Here is a 24,310-nt window from a genome sequence, read left to right as displayed (position 1 = left end):
TATTTTTAGCTAGTGTAATTCATATTTTACTTTTCAATATATATTAATTTCTCTAACCAAAACTTTACTTACAAAATGATATATATATATATAAAAAAAACAACAACAAAAAAACTCAAATAAACACAACAATACTTAAAATAACTTTAAAAAAACTTTTAAAACTTATTTGTTTAATGCGAAAAAATTGCAATAAATTGAAGAAAAGAAAATGCAGATATTAAATCTTATAAAATGCATTTAAATCTTATATTACTTTTAGAATAAAAATTTATCAATCAAATTTTTGTTGAAAAGAAAAACTTATCTATAATTTAAAATATTACCGCATATAATAAAAATCACTAAGAAAGAATACTTTTACGCTACACCAGTTTTACACTAAAATATTCACCAAGTTACCAATCAACGCAACAGCGGCAACACAAAGAGATGCTCTTCACAAATCAACTGTCATCTTTCGCAAGAACTATAGCTACTCGAGATGGTATGTAAACCTATAAGAAGATACTTCGTTACATTATTCACAAAAAAAATTCATATGAACTCACAAAAGGCAGTTTTTTGATTTTAAGTAATGCTTGATCACACAGCAACCAACGAATATTTGTGAAACACGAACATTTACTTTTTGATAAAACGTAGAGCTACTAACACACAAATCATGTTTCGTTTTGATCCTCTCCAAGTTTCTTTATAACTGCAATTTATAAGATTGCAATTTATTAAAAAAAAATTTCATACATGATTTCATGATTTGACTGACATGATATCAGTTATATGGGGGTCAACCTGCACGAGTTTAACAGTATTGTCTATTAAAACTATTCTACAAATTTTCAATCATTTTTGGCTTTAAAATGAAATGTGCTATTAAATAATAGAAAATAACAGATGTATTTGAATTTAGCATGTGTTATTATAAATTTCACATGCTAAATTCAAATACATCTGTTATTTTCTTCTAGTTTTCATGCCAACGGGAAATTTACGTTTTCTAACTTATAAGTAACAGCCCAGCGATTAAACATTTTAACGATTTGAAGTCCTGAATATAATAATAAAAAAAGTCGTATCTACCAACATTTTTTCACATTTGAATGAACAGAATGCGAGAAATTTTAAAATCTCTTCATTTTACAGCAAACCTAATAAAATTAGGTTAGAAGTGGTGGTAAATGACGCCTTAAGTACTACTCTGCCGCCTTGTTTTCTTTCAGTTAAATATAACTTCACTTTTCAGTGTTCTGCTAACGAACTGTAAGTATGTCGAACGAACTGTAAGTATGTCGAACCGAACTGTAAGTATGTCGAACGAACTGTAAGTATGTCGAACGAACTGTAAGTATGTCGAACGAACTGTAAGTATGTCGAACCGAACTGTAAGTATGTCGAACGAACTGTAAGTATGTCGAACGAACTGTAAGTATGTCGAACGAACTGTAAGTATGTCGAACGAACTGTAAGTATGTCGAACCGTCGGTTGTAAAAACTTTCCTTACAGTTTTTGTTATATACGAGGCAAATTTGTAATTAAAAACATGGTGTATTAAATCAAAATTTAAATCAGGCACCAATATTTATATCAAAACTAAGTTTGAATTATATTGACAAAAGTAAATACATAAAATAATCTAATGTATACGTATATCAAGAAAAATAAAATTAGCAAAATGTTTCAAAATCTCATTAATCTTGTCTTTAGATTATATCCCTTCTGGATTGATGCAATGCTATGATTCAGTGGCTTGATGAAACTAATGATACTAGAGAACTCAGATGTGATTCTATGAGAACTCAGATATCTGAAAGAAAAAAAACTTTCTTGGAATTTTTTGGAAATGCAACATTTTAAATTGTTAAGAAAAGGATTATTTCAGATAATTTGATTCGTGAAGCTTATATGGGTCCATTTATCTTCAACAACACCATTAAAAACAACTAAAAATTAAATGTAACATCATCTATAATTAGAGGATGTTTAGTAGAACCTAACTTAGTAGAAAAAACCCCCTAGAAATATGCTTTTATTGAAAAAATAATGTTAAAGCCTGAAAAGAGTTTTTCTGTAAATATTCTGTCAAGTAAAAAATGGATTGTTTTGTTGAAAGATGAATTTAAACTTATGATTTTTGAATCACATGGCGAACAGTATGTACACAGACTATCAAATAAAGAGCATGACCCAAATTACATTTAAAACAGTAAAATTTGGTAATAGAATTACAGTGTGGAGATGTTTGCTATGATGAGATGTTGGTTGCATTCATTTGATAACAGAAATTATGACAGCTGGCATTTGTATCAAACATACTTAAAAAAAATTATGCTTCCATATCCTGAGGATAAAATGCCGTCACTTTGGACATTCAGCATGATAATCCATAGCATACATCTCCTAAAGCTAAGAGATGTTTCCGATACAAGGATAAAAACAATTAGATTTTAAATTGCGTAAAAAATTTATGGGAAATTTGTGAGAGATGAGCAAAACAAAAACACAATTGTCAAATACTGTTAAAAATTTTTTTTCCAGATATGTAACTCAAGTTTTTTTTCTTTCCATAACTGTAAATATTTAACAAATATAAACATACCTTAAATGAACATCTTCGGTTATTGAAACTATAATTTTCTGTAAAAAAATCACATTGATGATCTAATCTGTTTTGGCCACCAAAAAGGGCGATATCAGAATCCAAAACAATTTTATATCTGATTTTTAGTTAAGCAATACTTTTTTTTTTCGAAATTGAGAAATTTTTTAGATTTAACCAAATATTAACTTTCACACTATGTATTTATGAGAAATTATGATAATTATGCTCAAAAGATGTTTTTATCAAAATTCTGATAGAAACAGATTTGAGAAAATTATTTTTGATTTTCCAGAAAATTACCTTCACTGGAATTGTGCCTTTTTAACCAAAACATTCTCATACTTTTTGACACGTCTTCTGAGTAATCACAGCATTAATTTTCATTTATGTACAATTTAAAACAAAATCTAAAGATATTTTATGTAAAATGAAAAAGATACTTTCCAGGAGTGTCAACAGCTACACGGTAATCTACAAAACTTTTATTAATGTTAAAATTAAATATAAATACTAGTCCTCCCCTTTCAAATGTAATTACTTTATCTTCGTTATGTTTGCATGCCACATATCCCTGGAAAATAAAATTTTACTAAATAAAAATAGAGAAGTAAGAAAAACTTTTCAGTTTATTTTGTAACGACATACAGGTTCTACATTTAGCCAGCCATATTTCTCTTCTAAGTGCATCATGGCTTTATCAAACTCATTAAGGTGCTTGAATCTTAGTGTAGCATCTTTTACTAAATTCCATTGTCTTCGAGCATAATGGTAGCTACTATTATTTCCAGATCGGGGAAAGTCTAACCACTCAGGATGACCAAATTCATTTCCAATAAATGTTAAGTAACCTTCACCACCAAGTCCACATGTCAGCAGTCTATGCAGAATAAAAAAGGATATTTATTGATAAAGGTAAAAAACTGTAGTAATTGGTTTAGAAAACAAGAATTTAAAACTACAAAAGCACTTTAGATTACCTGATCATCTTATGTAAAGCAATGCCTCTCTCAATAATTGGTGTAAGTGGTTTCAGTATTGACATATAATCATACATTTCTTTGTCCATCAGCCAAAAAGCCAAAGTCTTGTCACCTACAAGAGCTTGATCATGTGATTCAGCATATGCTATTGTTTTCTCTTTATAGCGCCGATTTTCTAGTGTATGAACAATATATCCCATGTCCCAATCTTCATCTTTTTTCTCTTTTAATATCTAACAAAATTTTAAAACTTACTTAAAGCTTAAGTTTTAAACTTAATATGTAACTTTCATTTTTACAATGAATTACAATATTTAACAAAAAAACATTTTACTAATTTACTACTACTAATATAAAAATTTAAAAAACCTTAATCCATTGATCAGGTATAGCCATAGCTAATCTATAGTCAAATCCCACACCACCTTCAGCAACAGGTCGACATAATGTTGGCATACCACTAACATCCTTAAGTAATATAATAGCTTTAAATTATAGTTTTCTTCAGTGAGTAGAATATTGATATTGACTAATGCATTTTGTTTAATTACTACTACTACTACTACTACTACTACTACTACTACTACTACTACTACTACTACTACTACTACTACTACTACTACTACTACTACTACTACTACTACTACTACTACTACTACTACTACTACTACTACTACTACTACTACTACTACTACTACTACTACTACTACTACTACTACTACTACTACTACTACTAATAATAATAATAATAATAATAATAATAATAATAATAATAATAATAATAATAATAATAATAAAAATAATAATAGTAATAACAACAACAACAAAAACAACAACAACAACAACAACAACAGCAACAATAATCTTAATATAATTGCTACAGAAACGTTTAAGGTTTAATGTTTAACGTCGTTTCATTTGTTACTAGGCTTTGAAAGAGCGCATTCTCTAAATACATGCGGTCATTGGAATAAGACCTCTTAAGCAAGCTAAAACTTTTTTCCTTTTGGAATTTAATTATTAGTTTAGATATATTACATAAAGAATCATATTAAGATAAATAATCATCGTTAAGATTATATTATAATTAAAGCAAGTATATAAAATAGTTATATATACATTTTAATTAGATAAAGTAGAAAGGATTTAAAGTAGAAAGGATTTAAAGTAGAAAAGATTTTAATTTTTCAAATCGTTTATAATTTGTTTTTCTTTTAGCAGTTTTATTATTATTATTTTATTTTTTAGAAGGAAAATAGGAGTATGGATGTTATTTAAAGTTATACTAATGCTATTTCCATAAAATGGTTATTACTACTTTGAAATTTTTTAGAAAACTTAGAAAAATAAATTAAAATTTTGTGCCAACACTGACATGGCATGTAAAGTGTTTCTTTTATTGTTTGTGTAAATGTTAATATGTGTTATATAATTGTTTTAAAAATGTATTTAAATATGTATATAAGGTATATATTTAACCTTATATACATATTTTAACACATTTATTGTGTTATTAATTGGTACATATGTTTATATTATGTTGTTTCTGTGTTTTCAAAGTGCTGTGACTTGGTAAATGTGAAGAGCAAGATTTGTCAACTTTGCCACCCAAGTGATGTACTTTTAACAGAGGGTTACACGATAGTGTTTAGTATCAAACTGTTACTGCTTTAGGTCTAGCTGTTTTCAAGCCTTTATTATTAATTATTCTAAAAATACGTAATGTATTTTAGTAACATTTTGCGTAATGTTGTTACTTATGTTTTGTTACATATGAATGTTATCTTACTTAAGTTATATTATATACATATTGTATTAACTTATGGTGTGTGCTATTGTTGTGTGTTGTTGCTGTGATGTTTTTTGTTATCTTTTGAGTTAATAGACATTTGGCTTCTCTTCATGTTGGTGTCTATTATTAAAAATTGTAAATAGGTAATTTTTATTAAAAATCACTGCTTTTAATCATTCACTAAAAGCCAATACAAATTTTTTTGCCATATATACCATTTGTTTTATCTCAATTTGATTTTTTGTTTTTAGCGCTGTTTACTACATGATTTTGCTATAAATATTTTGGAATCATGATGTTCCAGCATAAATTATTTTATAAAAGCTAACATGAAATAATAATATTGTACAACTACTACTCTGGTAAATTACAACAGCTTTTCTCTATAAGGTACATTGATTTTCATTTTTTGTATGTAATGTTTTGTATGTAATTACTTATTCGTTACATTTTTTATTTTAGATTTATCAGATGATGTATTTATGTGGTATAGAAGAAGAAAATATTGTAAAGTTTTGTGAATTTTTAAAAAACATTTACTAATAATTTTTTTTGAAGAAATAATAATTAAGTTTGCAAAAAAGGGTTTAGAACGTTTTTTTTTTTTTTAATTTTTCTTTGTTAGCAGTATGTTTATTATTAGAATTGCATGTTTTTAATATTTTTTTTTATTATTTGCTAAGCTGATTTTTTTTCAAACATCTTATAGCTGATATATATTTATTTTTTTAAAGTCATAAGATTATTGTATAACTTATTTTAAATGAGAGTCTGTTATGCTTTATATTTTGATTAAATAAAATTGCAAATATTTTTAACTTTTATATCCTTCTATTTTAATTTTAGAGCCATTAACATTTGAGCAATACCAAAGTTATCACCACCCAGGGGCTCTCTCAGAGAGGTCCTTCAATAAGTGGTGTAGTAATGGCGGTATGGATGAGCCATCCATTAAATGGAGGAACCCTCCATTTAATGGATGAGCCATCCATTAAATGGAGGGCTCATCCATACCGGGGTGTTGGGAGACACTGAATAAAAAACAGCAACCAAAAGGTTGTAAATGTCTTCTAACAGTGAAGATATTTATAACTTTTTTGTTGTCGCTTTTTCTTCAGTGATTTATTCTTTTAAATATTGTAATTTTTTTGTTAATAATGTATGTTGTATATTTGGTTGGTTTTTGTCTTTTTTAATTAAAATTTTATTTGTTTTTCACCAATTAATCTTAAATATAGTTAAATAATTCATTACCCAATCATCATAATATGATACTACATTCTATTGTTAAAAATAATTAATTGATAGTTTAATTTATTGAACTCACTGCTTTTAAAATTTTCTATAAGCCAAGACAATATGTTTAGCTATGTAAATGCAATTTATTTATATCTTAATTTGATTTTTTATCTTTTAATGTTTATAGTTTGGCTCCTTGAAGCATTTGTTATTTTGCTTTTTAATTAAAATACTTTAAATCTATTGTAATGTCTTTTAAATAAAATTAAAGTTTACTAAAAGCCAACATGAAATATCGTCACAGAACAACACCAACAAGCTGCATCACGACAGCAGTTTAAGTATGGCAATAGGTTACTGAAAAGCAGGTAAATTGTTTTCCAGTTGTTTTTTTTTTCTATGTCTACTTATCTATTACAATTTTTATTTTAGGTTAGTCATATGACCCATTAATGCAATATAAAAGATCAAAGTTTACATATTTTTTTAAATTTGTTATACACATGTTTGATTGTAAATTAACTTTTTTTTGTTTGAAATGTATTTGTACTCATTTGCTTAGTTATTTTTAATAAATTTATTTAGTTGCGTGCATTTAACGTTTTTTAAGGCAATTTCCTTTTTTAAAGAAACATGTATGTTTAATTTGCGTTTGCTTTATATTAATCTTACTAACTAAAGTTCATGTTATAAAAAATATAACAAGAATTTAGCTTTACTTTTTCATCAATTTAAAGCGTGATGAAGTGTTATTATTTTAAGTCAGTAACTAAAAATGTATTGTGTTAAACTTAGTAATGTCGAGGAAAATGGTTCTGCCTTACACTGATATGACCTATGTCAGTTGTAAATTACTCAAATAATGTTAAATAATTGGTAAATTATTTTACCTCGGCATACTTTTTATTTCAATTTTAAAGATGGTTTAATTTTTTCAATTTGAAGGCATTTTTCTAAAAGGGTATTAGTTAAGGTTTTGCAACTTTAAATTGAGGAAAACAGCCACTATAAATTAAGTAACAGACCAACCATAACCCGTGTTACGGGTTGCTTTTTGCTAGTAATAATAATAACAATAATAATAACAATAAAACAATAATAACAATAATAATAAAAATAATTTTAATAACAATAATAAAAATAATAACAATTTTAATAATAATAATTGTAATAATAATAATAATATTAATAAAATAATAACAATATTAATATTAATAATAATAATAATAATAATAATAATAATAATAATAATAATAATAATAATAATAATAATAATAATAATAATGATAATAACAATAATAATAATAGTAATAATGATGATAATGATGATGATGATGATGATGATGATGATGATGATGATGATGATGATGATGATGATGATGATGATGATAATATGATGCTGATATGATGATAACAATGATTATAATGATTATAAAAACTATAACAAAAATAACAAAAATAACAAAAGTAACAAAATTGTTGTTATTGTTGTTATTGTTAAATAACAACAATAGCAACACTTGTAAGCTAAAATATTTCTATTTTAAAATATTTCTATTATAAGTTAATTCTAAAAATATCATTTAGCCACAATAAGAGCCAGAATAAATAATAATAATATAGATGTTTATTTAAATCCAAAATAATATTTTTAAATTAAACTTGATATTAAACATCTAGGGCATTAAATCAATATGAATAGTTAAAAATAAGTCAAGAAATATTTATTGTTTACTTCAGCAATAGTGATAACTTCAGGATAAAGTGTATGCAACATATAATTAGCAAGTTGCAGATAGTTTAATGCTTCAGTATCAGTTGCTGTGCTAAAATATTCTCGATAATCACCACTGAACCCATAACTCAAACCATGATGGTTATATAACATTGATGTAACACCATCAAATCGAAAACCATCAAACTTGAATTCTTCAATATACCAGCGTAAGTTAGAAAGAAGAAAACGAAGAACCTCCCACCTAGGCATAAATATTTATAAGTTGAAATACTTAAAATAATTAAAATACTCATGATTTTTTTTATAATTATTCGAATATAATAACACCTTTACATTTTTGTGGCATTCAGTATAATGATGTAAAATTTTGCAATTTTTGAAAGTTTATTTTATGCCACTTTTAAGTTTGTATTATCATTTTCTAATTCACTTAAATGATTCCTAAAAAGTTTTGAGGAATGCTCTAGGTCATTATCTTCTTAAAAATGAATGGTTCTTCAATTATCTGACTTCCTGTTGGAATGGTAGGGTTTTTTAAAATGCCCAAACACACTTCTTTTGTCATTAATCCATCTACTTTAATGATATCACCAGTATTATTAGCACCAAAACAACTCCACACCATGACACTACCTCCACCAAGTTTTACAGTTGGCACCACTCACTGTTTCATCATTTGATCACCAACATTTGTTTGAACCAAAAATTTGGAACTTTGACTTGTCGGTCCAAAGAACAAGTTTCCAGTCATCATCAATAAATATTTTATATTGTTCTGCTACTGCATTTTCCTTTTCTTATTTTGTAGACAAGTGGTTTCCTTGTGGCTACTACCAAAACTTTTACCAATATTACAAAAAATAAAAATGATAAAAGAAATATAAAATTCAAAAATCTCTATATCAATTGAATCATTATGGATGGTAGTGTGTGTGTATTTTTTCTCTTCCTATTACAATTCATTTGAATTGTATTTTTTAATATATAAGCTAAAACACCTCATACTTTTTAAAAAAAAGTAATGCAAATATTAGGTAGTACAGTTAAAGTTAACTTTTTTATGTTTTTCCCTTCTAATTAGATACACAGCATTTAATTAGTAATACCCTTTTCTGTACTGTGCTTTTTTTAATAACTTTTTTTCTGTACTTTTTAAACCTTTTAACTTAGGAAAAAAAAAAAATTTAATGAAATAAAAAATAACTTTTCTAAAAAACAAAAATCTTCAGAAAATGCTGAATATTTACACATTGGTAGCATAAAATTTTCTAATAAAAAAAAAAAGTTAAAATTTATAATTGCCAACTCACTTTGTAAAATCAAACAGTCTACTATCCCAGAGATCATGATAGCCGCGTTCATTATCATGGAAAAAGCATCCATTGGTTCCATCAAACTTATTTAACCCATCTAAGACATTTTTGCAAGCATGGCTATGAACAATATCCAACAAAACTGTAATACCCATACCATGAGCAATATCTATCAATTCTTTTAGCTCATCAGGGGTTCCATATCGACTGAAAGTAAAATATTACTAAAATAATTGCAAGTTTCCATGTCAAACATTCTTTTTAAAGAACAGTGTTTAACAGTGTTAATAAAAGTATTTAAAAATAGAAAACATTATAGAGTTGTTAAAAACTGGAGATATAAAAAGCCATTAAAACTGGTGATATATTAAAGTGTTTAACAGTGGAAATAAATTAGAGTGGTTAAAAAGTAAAAATATATATTAGAGTGGTTAAATAGTGGAAATATATATAAAGGTGGTTAAAACATGGAAATATTAGAGATGGTATTAGGTTAGCTTCTGAGATAGTGGAACATTTTTAATTAAAGTGTATTATCAAAAAGAAAAAAATATCTTAAAAAGTTCAAACAACTGCTTTAACCTCTTTTAAACACTCTGATATAATAACACTGTTAAATATATTTCTGGTTTTAAACACTTTAATATATAATTCCACTTTTCAAAATGATTTGATAACCAATTTGACTACTTTTTGTTGGTATGTTTTACAAATTTAAATAGAACCATAATGGTGGCATGCTTTATAAAGTAAACAATTGAGCAATTATTGAAAAATCTACTTCTAGTGTTAAACTACTAGCAACATGGATTGCAACAGGCAATCATTATTAAAATTAATTTAAAATATCAAGTAATGGTTTTTGTAACAAGTAACAAGTTTTTGAAGGTAAAAAATGGTTTTTAAAGTTAAAAAGTCATGCATCACACTTCAATGTTTACATCCAAAACATTAATTTTAATTTTTAATGCAAAGAACTCTAATGCAGCCAACTATGGTAAAGAATATTTGTAACTTCTTCAAACCTGGATGGGGCAAAGAAACTTGTAACTTGATATCCAAATGATGCATAATAAGCATGCTCCATAATTGCCATTAACTGAATTGTATTGTAACCTAAAGAACACATAATTTTCGAGTCATTATTTAATCAAAAATGTTTACCCTGTTATTTTAAAGATGACAACACTTTCTACTGATAAGTAAGTTGGGTTATCATAGCAACTAAAGTTCAAGCAATTTTTAGGATATTTATTGTTATTTTTCAGGAATTTTTTTACCTAATTAATTCCAGGACATTTCCAGGATATTTTTAATCAAGTACAAGGAACTTCAAGAAACTTTCTTGTTTCAAAAAAAAACATACTAAAAATTCTATTTTAACCTATTGATTTTATAATCCATTCATTTGCTTTTTACCATATCCAAAATTTGTTCTAAAGATATATTACCTAGTAATGAGAAAGTTTCAGGACTGCATAGAGGAAGAAGAATTTTATTTATGTAACAACTTTAATTTAACAGGTGGCAAAAAAGTTTAGACAAAAGTTAAATTATTTTTTCTCATATAAATCAATATAAAGATGTTTAGTTTTAAAAATGAGGTTAAACATTTCCAGGAGAGAAAAATCTTCGAGAAATTGTTAAAAATTTCATTGTAAAAAATGAAAAAATCAAAAATCATCAATCACTTTTTAAAAGAAGGATATGCATGTTCAAGTTTACATAAATTCTTAAATAAGTTACATACTGACTGACCAATTAAAGACAAGAAAAAAACTGGACAACCATCTTCAAGGACACCAGCTAAGCAAGCTCAACTCAAGCAACTAGTAAACAATAGATATGGAGTCAAAAAAAATCGGGCCAGAAGTTTGGAAAAAGCCATCAATATATTTCATACCAAAAATGCAAATTTCTTACTATAAATGAACAAAAACTCCAAAATCAGCTTTGAGAGCCAAAAATTTGTATCAAAAGTTTATAAACCACCTTTATGGAAAAAAAGAAGATATAGCGATCAATGACAAAAAGTATCTTATTTAATGGTATGGAAATGCCCAGAAATGCAGAATTTTACACTGATAACATCAATATGTGTCTAGAAAACATCAAATATACAGTAAAAGAAAAATTCCCTTCAAAAGTTCTCACATGTGTAACAATTTCACTTGCATGTATATCGACTCCACTTATTCTTAAAACCAAGTCAAGCTCCATCAAATCTGAGCTGTATATTGAGGAATGCTTAATGAAAAGACTTCTCCCATTTTTTCATAAGCATTATCCTGAATTTCAGTACATATTTTGGTCTGATTTAGCAAGTTCCCATTATTCAAATGTTGCATGGATGTTGTGATTCTTAGTGTTTATATTATTGTTTTTGAACTTTTTGTGTTATGAACTTTTTGTGTTATATTTAAAACTCTTGTATCTTTAGATTAGTATATTATTGTTGAATAAAGCCTTTATCAAGAGGTTTATGTTTATTGGGTTCATCACAATTTATTCAACATATATATATATAAAATGTCAAAGATCTTAAAACCAACAAGGCTTGATCTTGACCATAATGCACCAACTGCTTCAAAAGAATGGAAGCATTGGAAACAAACATTTGAGAATTTTATTGAGGGTTGTGGAGAGGATACTCCAGATAAATTTCGCTCCATCATTAATTTTGTATCATCCAATGTTTATGATTACATTGAAGAGTGTGATTCCTATGAGAGCATCATTGAAACACTGGAAAACTTATATATAAAAACCCCTAATGAAATTTTTGCAAGGCATCAATTACTAATAAGGCATCAAACATCAGGTGAATCTCTTGAAGACTTTCTTCAGGAACTACGCAAACTTAGCAAAAACTGTAATTATAAAGATGTCTCAGCTGAACAATATCGAGAGGAACAAATAAGAGACGCTTTTATTTCTGGAATAACCTCAAATTACATTCGTCAACGCCTTCTTGAAAATTCAACATTGAATTTACAATCAGCATTTAACCAAGCTCGCTCTCTTGACATTGCTCAGAGGAACTCTGAGTCTTATATACAGAAACCCCCCTCATCATCAACCAGTCCAAATATTGTTGCTACTATAGAGTTACCAGAAGAATCTACAGCAGCACTTAATGCAATACCTGTTCATCCACAAACAAATTGTATTTATTGTGGTAATCAATCTCACAACCAACTCAATCGAACCTCTGCTTGGAAAAATTGTCCAGCTCAAAATGTTACATGTTTTAAATGTGGAAAAAAAGGACATTTCTCCAAAGTTTGTCTTGGCCGGTCAATCAATAAGACCCACAGTGTTACTGCTGCAGTGCATAAACCAAGTTTGTGTACTCTTTCAAGTGGCTGTCCTGAGAGCCTTTCTCATGCATCTGTTGTTGTCAAAATTAATGATGAATCATTAACAGCACTAATTGATTCTTGTAGTTCAGATAATTTTATAAGCAAAAAAATTATTGATAATTTGAAAATAAAAACGATACCCAGTAAAAGAAAAATTTCTATGGCCCTCACAACAATGGAGTCTGGTTTGGTGGGTTGTTGTTCAGTTAACCTCGAACTAAATGGTTTACTGTATAATAATGTTCGGTTTGGTGTCTTGGAAAATCTTTGTAGTGATATCATACTTGGATATGACTTCCAAAAGCAACACAAAAATCTTATTTTTCCGTTTGGTGGAGCAAAAGAAGACTTAATAGTCACGAAGGAAAATAACCTATGTGCACTGCAAATGGCTCAAATAAAAATACCTTCCTTGTTTATGGGTATTTCAAACAAAACGCAGCCAATAGCTACTAAATCAAGAAGGTTTAATAAAGATGACCAAAATTTTATTGAAAGTGAAATATCACAGCTATTATCAGATGGTATAATTGAGCCATGCTTCTCACCATGGAGAGCCCAGGTAGTGGTTGTAAAGGATCTTACTAAATCAAACAAAAAAAGACTTTGCATTGATTACTCTCAAACAGTTAACCTTTACACTGAATTAGATGCATATCCTCTCCCCAGAATAGATGATATGATAAATGAACTTGCAAAATACAAGGTATTCTCTACCTTTGACTTAAAAAGTGCTTACCACCAAATTCCTATAAAAAAATTCAGATAAAAAGTATACAGCATTTGAAGCAAATGGTTAATTGTTCCAATTTTGCAGGATTCCATTTGGAGTTACTAATGGTGTGTCTATGTTCCAAAGATCTATGGACAAATTTGTTGAAGAAGAAAAGTTGCATGACACTTTTCCATACCTTGACAATATAACCATTGGTGGCTATGATCAGGCACATCATGATGAAAATTGTCTACAGTTTCAAAGCGCCTCACAACGTTGGGGCTTAACATTAAATGAATCAAAATCTGTCATTTCAGTTCCTTCGATAAATATTCTTGGTTATTGCATTAGTCATAACAACATAAAACCAGATACTGAACGATTACGTCCTTTAGATTTACTACCTCCTCCATCTGATGTTTTATCACTTCGTCGAACTTTGGGTATGTTTTCTTATTACTCAAAGTGGATCCCTTCTTTTGCTAATAAAGTTCGACCTTTAATTAATGTTAAATCATTTCCAATCGATAGTGAAGCATTTGAAGCATTTCAATTACTTAAAAGGGAACTTCACTCTGCCACTTTGAGTTCTATTGATGAGAGTTTACCTTTTGTTGTTGAATGTGATGCATCAGATGTAGCTGTATCAGCTACCTTGAATCAAAATGGTCGCCCAGTTGCTTTCATGTCTCGGACATTAAACAAAAGTGAAATTAATTACCCTGCAGTAGAAAAAGAAGCAGTGGCTGTTATTGAAGCTGTTCGAAAATGACGGCATTTATTGTTACGAAATCAATTCCAGTTAATCACTGATCAGCGTTCTGTAGCTTTTATGTTTGATAACCGAAAGAAAACAAAGATTAAAAATAGTAAGATTCAGTGCTGGAGGATGGAGTTAGCAAAGTTTAGCTATACTATATCGTATCGTCCTGGAAGTGATAATGTAGTCCCTGATGCACTTACGCGTGCTTTTTGTGCCACAACTCAACCTCAAACAAACCTAAGCGATATACATAACTGTTTATGTCATCCAGGAGTCACTCGTATGCTTCAATCTAAGAACTTACCTTTTTCCACCGAAGAGGTCAAGAAAATTTGCTCTAACTGCCATATTTGTTCAGAATTAAAACCAAAGTTTTATCGATCTGCAAATGTCAGTGAGTTAATCAAATCGATACGTCCAACGGATCGTCTAAGTATAGATTTTAAAGGACAATTGCCATCGAATTCTAGAAATAAGTATTTATTTACAGCTATTGATGAATATTCTGGGTATCCATTTGCAATCCCGTGTCCAGATATCAGTTCAACAACCGTTGTGAAATGTTTAGACCAAATATTCTCTTTTTGTGGTTTTCCAACTTACATTCTTTCTGACAGAGGCTCGTCATTCATATCTAATGAACTAAAATCTTACCTGACTCAGAAAGGAATTGCAACAAGTAATTCCACTCCATATCATCCTATCAGTAATGGACAAGTTGAGAGGTACAATGGGTTGATTTGGAGAAATATTTGTTTGGCACTAAAAACCCACAACCTAGATGTTAGAAATTGGGAGATTGTTCTATCCGATGCCCTTCACTCACTACGTTCGTTATTATCAACTGCAACTAATTGTACACCCCATGAGAGATTATTCAGTTTCCCTCGGCGTTCATCATGTGGAACTTCATTACCCTCATGGTTAACTCCTGGTCCCATTTTTCTTAGACGTTTTGTGCGAACAAACAAAAATGATAATCTTGTTGATAAAGTCGAATTAGTGGATGTAAACCCAACATATGCTAATATTCGTTACCCGGATGGAAGAGAATCAACTGTTTCACTTCAAGATCTTGCACCATACTCTGCCCCACAAGAAAAGTCTTGTAATATCAACGAGAATAGAATTATTGAATCTCATGATAATGCAACTGCGGAAGTGTTTAATGTAAATAAAAGCCCATCACCGAAAATTGCATCGGAAATAAGTGTTGAAGTCAATAAACCAATAAATGAGTCATCTACTGACGTTTTGCAACGTTCTACAAGAACTGACGAAGCTAGTGTCTTTTCTATATAGATGGGAAAATTGTTGTGATTCTTAGTGTTTATATTATTGTTTTTGAACTTTTTGTGTTATGAACTTTTTGTGTTATATTTAAAACTCTTGTATCTTTAGATTAGTATATTATTGTTGAATAAAGCCTTTATCAAGAGGTTTATGTTTATTGGGTTCATCACAATGGATATACAAAAACTTGAACTATGTTGCCAAAGAGATCAATCTGCCAAATGTTCCACAAGCAAAGCCAATCAAAAAATTTTCAGGTTATTTAGCACAAAAGGTTTACAAGAATGGCTGGGAAGGAAAAACAACAGATCAGTGCACTATGGTTTCTGAGACACGATTTTTTGGCATAAACTAATAACTTCAATTTAAAGACAAAATAGCTAATAATCTTTATTTCTAAAGATTGGCAATATGTTCTAAATATTTCATAACTAAAATTTATATGATTAATATATATACATATATATATATATATATATATATATATATATATATATATATATATATATATATATATATATATATATATATATATATATATATATATAATGTAAATATATTTATTATATAGATATATTTTATTTATATCTATTGTAAAAAATATCGTTAGATGAATTCATATTCAAAAAATCAGTTAAATTTTAACTAAATCTTATTATCCAATGTAATTAAATCTAAATAGTTAACGGAAATTAAGTCCTCGTCGAAAATTGCATCATCATAGTCGTCATCGCTTTTACTTCTCTCTTCGCTTTCGCTATGTTGATGTTGCAAAGTATTAAATGGCATTTCTATTAGTAAACTTATTACCTCAGAAGGAAGAGGTAACTTAAGATGATTCTGAATTCTTCTATGTAAGTTAATACTGGATATGATAGGATCTGAGGTACCTAAGGCTCTATGAAAAATATCTTCTAGATTTTTTTCTCTGCTGGTTTTACGAGTATGAAATTGTCTATCATATTAAAAAACTTTATGCCTGGCTTCAGACCCTTCTTCACCAAAATAACCTATTGGTAGTACTGTATTTTCTAGAATTTGTCTACCATTTATTAAAACTTTATGTACAGTTGCAGGCATTGGATACCAAGGATATTTAGACATAAAATGTTTTGCCGGATCAAAACAATATTTTTCAAATTTATCTAAATTACTTTGATACTGGGAAGAAAGATCATCTCGGCTATAATTTCGTTAGTATTGATGGATTCCATGTGCTGAAAAATCACTTCTTCTTGTGATTGTACAAAACGTTCCACTGTATACTCTAACAAATTCTTTAATGGTACTTGTGCTAGGATATCGGAAATTGATATATCATTTGGTCTACATTCTGATTTACATTTCCAAATCTCTTTGTAATCTGGATACATTTTACAATTTTTGATAACTCCTTGTCTAATGTTTTGATACTGTTGTTTACTGTTTGATACTTAAAAAACTGTTTGATACTTAAATTAGAATCCAAAATTAACTCTAATGCTTCTTCGGCTGTGTAACGTACTGTTTCTTTTTTTGGTGAAAATATATTTTTTTAAATTTTAGCTGGCCGAGATGGACTTGTGTTCAATTCTTTTAGAAACAATGCTAAATCACGTTTCTTTTACTGACGTGCAGCCATACCTGCTGCTTGTAATATAAGAGATGTTTCGTATACATATCCCGGCACAACTCTGATGCTTCCTATCTCTTGGCCCGATACGATTTTTCGGTATATGATAACCTTGGTCGTCCAGAAGATGTTGATGGAATTGCATCATCAGTAAATATAATTTCTCTTTTCAACCAATCTGAATTTTTACTTTTAAATCGGCATATTGTTCTTTGACAATCTGACCATTTTCGTTCAAAAGAATTGCACAAACTACATATTTTCTTTTGAATATTATTGCTAATAACTACTGTTTCATCATTTCCAACTAATTGAATGACATGCTCAAAAACATTCGACTTTCTCTCATTTATATCTTTCTTTTCCAGCCTTACATTAAATAAGTCCTCGTATTTGAAATGGAACATCACGGCAAAAAAACAGATATATTTTTAATTGGGGCAACTAGGGGCAAGTTTTGAAAACTGGAATATATTTCTGAACATTACCAAAATTCAATCGTGTAAAAATATTTTTGGAGAAATACGGAGATTTTTTTAAAAGTCAAATCAAAGTTTTAAAAAATGTCAAGAAAAAATTCTATACACGCGCTTATTTCTTTTATATAATCATTATAATAATGCAGTATTTTAATTTAATTGAATAATTTTAAAAAGTATATACCTGTATAAAAATAATTTTCTTTACAGCAATCAAAAATGTTAACTATTTCAAAAGTTATGTATTATTAAATTTACAGCTCACTTTACGCTAACTCACTGCAAACTAAGCAGAGATTAAATATATCCTCAACTTGAGTGCATATTAAAAACAAACTAGGCAATTAATTTAAAAATAGACCTCGTTTATTATCACTTTGATGGGTTTACTTTAAGGTACAACATAAAAAAAATCTTTTTTAGAACTTAAAAAAAATGGGTTTCTGCCAAAAAATCGGGTCTCAGAAACCATAGTGCAGTGGGTCAAAAGAAAAAAAAAATTGAAAGAAATTTACTTAAACTCCATAATGAAGGGAGTCAAGGGAAAATTAAGAAATACAGCAGAACATGTTTTTCATTTTTTAAAGAAGTGAAAACTTATAACTGAATAAATATTTTACACAATGCAAAAAACAGTTTTTTTTTTCTTTTTTTAGTTTTTGAGATAATTAATTTTAAATTGTCTCTAAAATTTTTTGCCACCCATCATGATTAACTTTAATTTCATATGAAACTTTTTACAGAGAACTTATCAATAAATCACTTACCAAATCACTAAATTTTCTTAGGATAATTTTTATTTAGAGAAACTTAGAATCTTTACTTAACATAATACCTTATGAATTCAACTGTATTTTAAATGTATGGTTCTGAAGTAACTATGTTAATCTCAAAATAACTTTTATCTACTTTACTACTTCAATTATTGGGTTGTAAAGAAAGTTCGTTCAGTTTTTGTATTCCTTTATTTCATAATGGTATTTGTTGTTATACGGTAAAGTGTTTATATTCTTTAAATAGTACTTGTTCTGCTCTACAAACCTGTATTATTTGTTTTTTGAAAGACTTAATTTTTTCTTATTTTTCCAGGCTTTAAAATGGAATATCCAGGAGGCAGAAATCAATTTTTTTGACACCTGCTTTTCTTTACTTTTCATCGAGGTCAAAAAGCAGCCAAAGCAGCTCGGGACATATGCAACATGTATGGAAAAGGTGTCATAGGGGAGCGAGCAGCACAAAAATGGTTTGCAAAGTTCAAAAATGGCAACTTTGACCTTGAAGACACGCCTCGAAGCGGACAACCATCAGAATTTGATGAGGAGCATTTAAAGGTCCTGTTGAAAGAAGATGGTTGCCAAACAACCATGAATTGGCCAAAAAAACAAAATGTAGTGCCATGACCATCGCCAACCATCTTCAACCAACAGGCTTTTCACAAAAACTCGGAGCTTGGGTGCCTCAACAGCTTGATGAAAACAACAAAGAAAATTGCCTTCAAACCGCTGCTCAACATCTTGCACGCCATCAAGCAACACGAGGCCATAAACAACAATTTTTATACTGAAACGTTACAGGAGATGAAAAATGGTGTCTATACATGAGTATGAAGCAAAGAAAATATTGGGTGGCTTCAGGAGATACACAGAAGTCAAGAATAAAGCAAGATCTTCACCCAAAAAAGGCTATGATCTGTGACAACGCTAGGCTGCATGTTGCACAAGTCGCCAAAGCCACCTTTCAAGAGCTCAAATTGGAAGCTCTACAGCACCCGCCGTACTCTCCAGACCTTGTGCCAAGAGATTACCACCTTTTCCGCTCCATTTCAAACCATATGAGAGGCACTACCTTTGATGATGAAGAGGGCCTCAAAAACTGGCTCAACAACTTCTTTGACAACAGAATGGGCAATTTTTGGTGGGATGGCATCAAAAAACTAGCCGAACATTGGGAGGTTGTAAATAATAACAGAGAATACATAATTGATTAATTAATTGTTATAATTAATGTTTTTTGTTTAAATAAAATTGTCTTATAAAACCGAACAAATTTTCTTTACGATCCAATACATTAAATCTTCTATTATATCTACAAAAAGCAGCATTTTATGTTAAACAATTCTATTAATCTGATAAATTCTACTGATATTGAATGGACAGATTGATAAAATTTTATTAGAAAAACTATGTCTGTTTTAGGTATGCTTTACATATTACTGAATTAAATATTCAATATTCTTAAATCAGTTATGTTTACTATAAATATAGTTTTGTAAAAATCAAAAAATGTCTCAGTGTCTTTATTATATAAACCTACAATAAAAATATCACATTGGATTGATTATAACAAAGCTACAATAAAAAGAAAAACTTTGATTTATATTACCTAAGTTCTTAATGTGTGGAAGAACATTGTTTTGAAATTCTCTGTATGAAGCAACTTTGCCTTCTTCAGAAGCAATACCAATATGCGACTCATAAATTCTCAAACTTTTTGGTTTCACAGGACACTTGTGTTTAAAAATGTATGGATTTGGAGGATTCCAAAAAACAGGCTCCATTAGTTTTGTTGTATCATTTTGAACAACATACTTTGCCCATGGACATATTCTCTCTAACAACTCACCAGTGGAAGACACTATGAGAAGCTGAAAACCAACAATAAAAACCAATGGACACCTTTCTTTACTTAAAAAATTTTAGTTTTTTAAAAGAAACCATTTTCCTCAATTGCTTCAAAGAACTGAAACTAATTATGCAGCATAAAGATATAATTCTGCAGTGTAAAGATATAGTAATTTTAAACATCGAGATCCTGTTTTTTAGATAATTTATATTAGCTCACTTTTATTTTGAAAAATATGAGTTGTTAAACTCATCACAAACAATATAAAAAATGTACCCAACTTGGTATAGGTAATGTTATCTGTAAGTACTTAATTAAACCATATGTCATAAAACCATATCTAATCAAAACTAAAAACTATTTAGAGAAAAACCAGATCTTTACATCCTTTTTTCTATAATAAAATGGATTTTATTATAGAAAAAAGGATGTAAAATTTTATTTGAGATTTGCACATCAGTGTTTGTGTCTACAAAAGTATTTTAGAGAAAACAATTTTTATATTTCATCATCACAAGGTATAATCCTAATTCATTTTCCTAAATTTTAAAGGTGAAATCAACAAATGAAAAAATAATAAGAAGATTAAATTCCAACCTTGTATTTTGAAAGATGCTTTATTTGCTGACTTCCATCAGAGTTAATAGGAAGAAATAGCTCCCATTTTCCAAAGTCTTTTTTTAACATCTTATGAGATTTTGAATTCCAACAATCTATAAAAGAGAACATTTCAAGCAAAGTAATGTTATTAGCTTGTTTCATAAAATACAAACTTTTACTTGAATAACTTAAATAATTGTTTATCAAAACCTACTAAAATCTCCATATACAAAGACATCTGTTGCAGCAGGAATCCATTCTCTGAACATTAAACCTTTATCTGTGACGTGCAAGCCATAATTTTGATAACTTTGAGAAAAAATATCAAGGCCATTTTCATTTTGGTCAATGTGGCTCACCAATGCTTGAAAGCGTTCATATCTAAAAATACTTTACTTTAAAATCATTGCCATTTAAAAACGATTCCCTTAACTTTTTCACAGTGTGATCTCTGCAGCTAACTTATCATAACAACAGCCTACAACTTATCATAACAACAGCCTACAGCTTATCTTAACAACAGCCTACAACTTATCTTAACAACAGCCTACAACTTATCTTAACAACAGCCTACAACTTACAACAACAGCCTACAACTTATCTTAACAACAGCCTACAACTTATCATAACAACAGCCTACAACTTATCATAACAACAGCCTACAGCTTATCTTAACAACAGCCTACAACTTATCTTAACAACAGCCTACAACTTATCTTAACAACAGCCTACAACTTAAAACAACAGCCTACAACTTATCTTAACAACAGCCTACTACTTTTCTTAACAACAGCCTACTACTTTTCTTAACAACAGCCTACTACTTTTCTTAACAACAGCCTACAACTTATTATAATAATTATATAAAAAATGAACAAAAAGTTTTACAAGTTTTTAAATTGAATCAGTATTTTCATTAAAATTTAAATCAGCTTACATTTTATTTTGAATCTTTTAAATAATGCATTATTTCACAAAAATTTTGAGAAATGATGCATAACTTAAATTTTTATTACATTTGTAAATCATATGTTAACACTCACTTTTGACCTGAGTTTAATCAACAAATCAATTACTTTTTTCACAATCAATTTTTTTGTAAGTATTTTTAACATTATATATTGGACAATGTATACATATCATCATTCACAACAGATGGCAAACAGTAGTATGGATGATTTTTTTTTCAACAACAGTAGAAGTAAACTGCCTTCTAATTAACAGGTGTTGCAATATTTCTTCGATCTTTAACAAGTTGAATTGACTATTTCAGCAAGTGCCACAACAAACATGAAAGTTATTTCTTTTTGAGACAAGGCTGGGCTTCTAATTTGCAAAGGTTGCTACATAATTGCTAAAATTATGTGGGAAGATTTTGTATCTTAGCAATGAAGTGGTCTTTTACTTTTTTATGAATTGGACTGACAGAATGCATATGTACTGTTAGCCTATCAATACTTTCAAACAACCATGCTTAGAATGTTAGAGCACTTTTACAATTTGAGATAACTGAGGAGTTGTTAGACCCAAGAATACTGGATGTGTTAGCCCAAACTGCATTACCCTGCAGCAAAACTTTGATCATTAACTCTTTCAGTACGGTTATATTTCACAATATCAATCCCATGGGATGCAAAATAAAAGTTAATAATAGAATATTATGAAATTTTATTTATAATTTACATAATAAAGAATTCTGTCTGTACCACTTCATCTTTTGACAAGTATTCCTTTTTTTATGTTTATTTATGAGGCATTAGCATCTTAAAAGTGAAGAAAATATACAATTCAAGGTTGTATCCACTTGATTTTGTACTTTCATTAGCATACAATAATTGTAAAATTTACTTGGTTCATTTACAAAAAATTGCATAATGCCTTGATCAAAAAACTTCATAAAATAATCAAATTCTTCATTTCTATCTGTTACATTAAATAAAGGGTAACATGCCTGATATTGTTTTTTATCAAAATTGTATACTGCAGGTATAAAATTGTTTACATTTTGCCAAGTAACACTTTTAATTGGCAAAATGTAAACAATTTTATACCTGGATTTAACTGTTTCTTCATCATTATCACTGCTAACATCACTATAATCAGTACTATCTATTTCACTCAAAAGTTCTTCTTCATCACTGTCTGAATCATTAAAGAGCAAGTGTTTTGATGTGGAAAAATTACAACTAATTGATGGTGTATCCATCTTTAGTTGTTATATATATATATATATATATATATATATATATATATATATATATATATATATATATATATATATATATATATATATATATATATGTAACAACTAAAGACTTCACAGAAGATAGAAAACAGAATGAAAGTAAAAAAAAGGAAATAATAAATCAAACTTTACTAACTAACGTTAATGAGCATTATTTGATATTAAAAAAAGTAAATTTATCAGAATACTTAATGATGCTAACTAGCTGTCAGGGCAATTACCCAAAAAAGTTTATTGATGTGACCCATCCTTAAAGGGTTAAAGAACAATCAACATATTTAAAGTTATGCCATTTTATCACTTAAGTATAAATTTTATCAAAATTTACTGCAGAAGACTTTGAAAAGGTGGATACAGTAGATCAACTATTGGTGCTTCATGGCACAATCTACAGATAAAGATTTTTAAAGGCAAAGAAGATTGCTTTGAATATTATAAAAGATTTTGCAGAACATAATTTAAATCTGAATAGTGATAACTATATGTCATAAAGATCTGAAGATTTTTATGCTAATAGTTTAGCTTGTTAGAAAATATAAATTCACTCTTTGAAAAAAGCCTCAGCAAAGTGATGCTTCAGATGTTTTTGACAGCATTATAAATCATTTATTTTTGTAATTTTTTCAATTCTAAAAAATTTTTACAATTTTTTTTATAAATGAAATTGAAAAAGTGGGTTATAAAATTTATATTTAAATTATTCCACGCATTTTTTTAAAAAACATAGAAATATTTAAATATTATTAAACATGCAATATGCTGGAAACAAATAACTTTGGGTTTGTGAAAAACAAACTTTAATGTACCTCTGAATTATATCTTCTTTGAAATCTGTCAAATACCCATCTAAACTAAGAAGGTTCTCAAGTTCAGGAACAATTGCCATTTCTATTAGTTAACTGTAACATACATACATACATACATACATACATACATACATACATACATACATACATA

General features: G+C 28.5%; 2 protein-coding genes and 1 long non-coding RNA gene across 4 annotated transcripts; 2 read left to right on the top strand and 1 right to left on the bottom strand.

Moving 5' to 3' along the window:
* Positions 1-24,310, bottom strand: LOC149876096 (1,4-alpha-glucan-branching enzyme-like). Of its 2 annotated transcripts, none has more exons than XM_090075717.1 (13): positions 24,160-24,310; positions 21,323-21,489; positions 21,106-21,221; positions 20,269-20,530; positions 10,688-10,778; positions 9,660-9,869; positions 8,347-8,590; positions 3,950-4,048; positions 3,578-3,813; positions 3,246-3,477; positions 3,041-3,171; positions 2,598-2,715; positions 1-497 (listed from the first exon to the last, which is right to left on the bottom strand). In XM_090075717.1, exons 1-13 carry the CDS (start codon positions 24,237-24,239, stop codon positions 447-449), a joined length of 2,037 nt encoding a protein of 678 aa, XP_089931843.1. In that variant the 5' UTR covers positions 24,240-24,310; the 3' UTR covers positions 1-446. The 2 variants fall into 2 exon arrangements, with proteins under 2 accessions (XP_089931843.1, XP_089931844.1); XM_090075718.1 differs by lacking the exon at positions 1-497 and adding an exon at positions 1,580-1,805.
* LOC149876098 (uncharacterized) lies at positions 1,454-2,607 on the top strand. Its single transcript, XR_016448920.1, has 2 exons — positions 1,454-1,616; positions 1,706-2,607. It is a non-coding gene; the product is annotated as an uncharacterized LOC149876098 (long non-coding RNA).
* LOC149876097 (uncharacterized) lies at positions 14,629-17,436 on the top strand. Its single transcript, XM_090075712.1, has 3 exons — positions 14,629-15,789; positions 15,929-16,117; positions 17,341-17,436. The coding sequence occupies exons 1-3, from the start codon at positions 14,629-14,631 to the stop codon at positions 17,434-17,436; spliced, it is 1,446 nt and encodes a 481-aa protein (XP_089931838.1).

This window comes from Hydra viridissima, unplaced genomic scaffold (genome assembly GCF_058129835.1).
Source record: "Hydra viridissima isolate aposymbiotic clone 2 unplaced genomic scaffold, HvirCarnegie_v1 scaffold_39, whole genome shotgun sequence".
Classification (NCBI taxonomy): Eukaryota; Metazoa; Cnidaria; class Hydrozoa; order Anthoathecata; family Hydridae; genus Hydra; species Hydra viridissima.
This window is presented reverse-complemented; position numbering and strand designations above follow the sequence as displayed.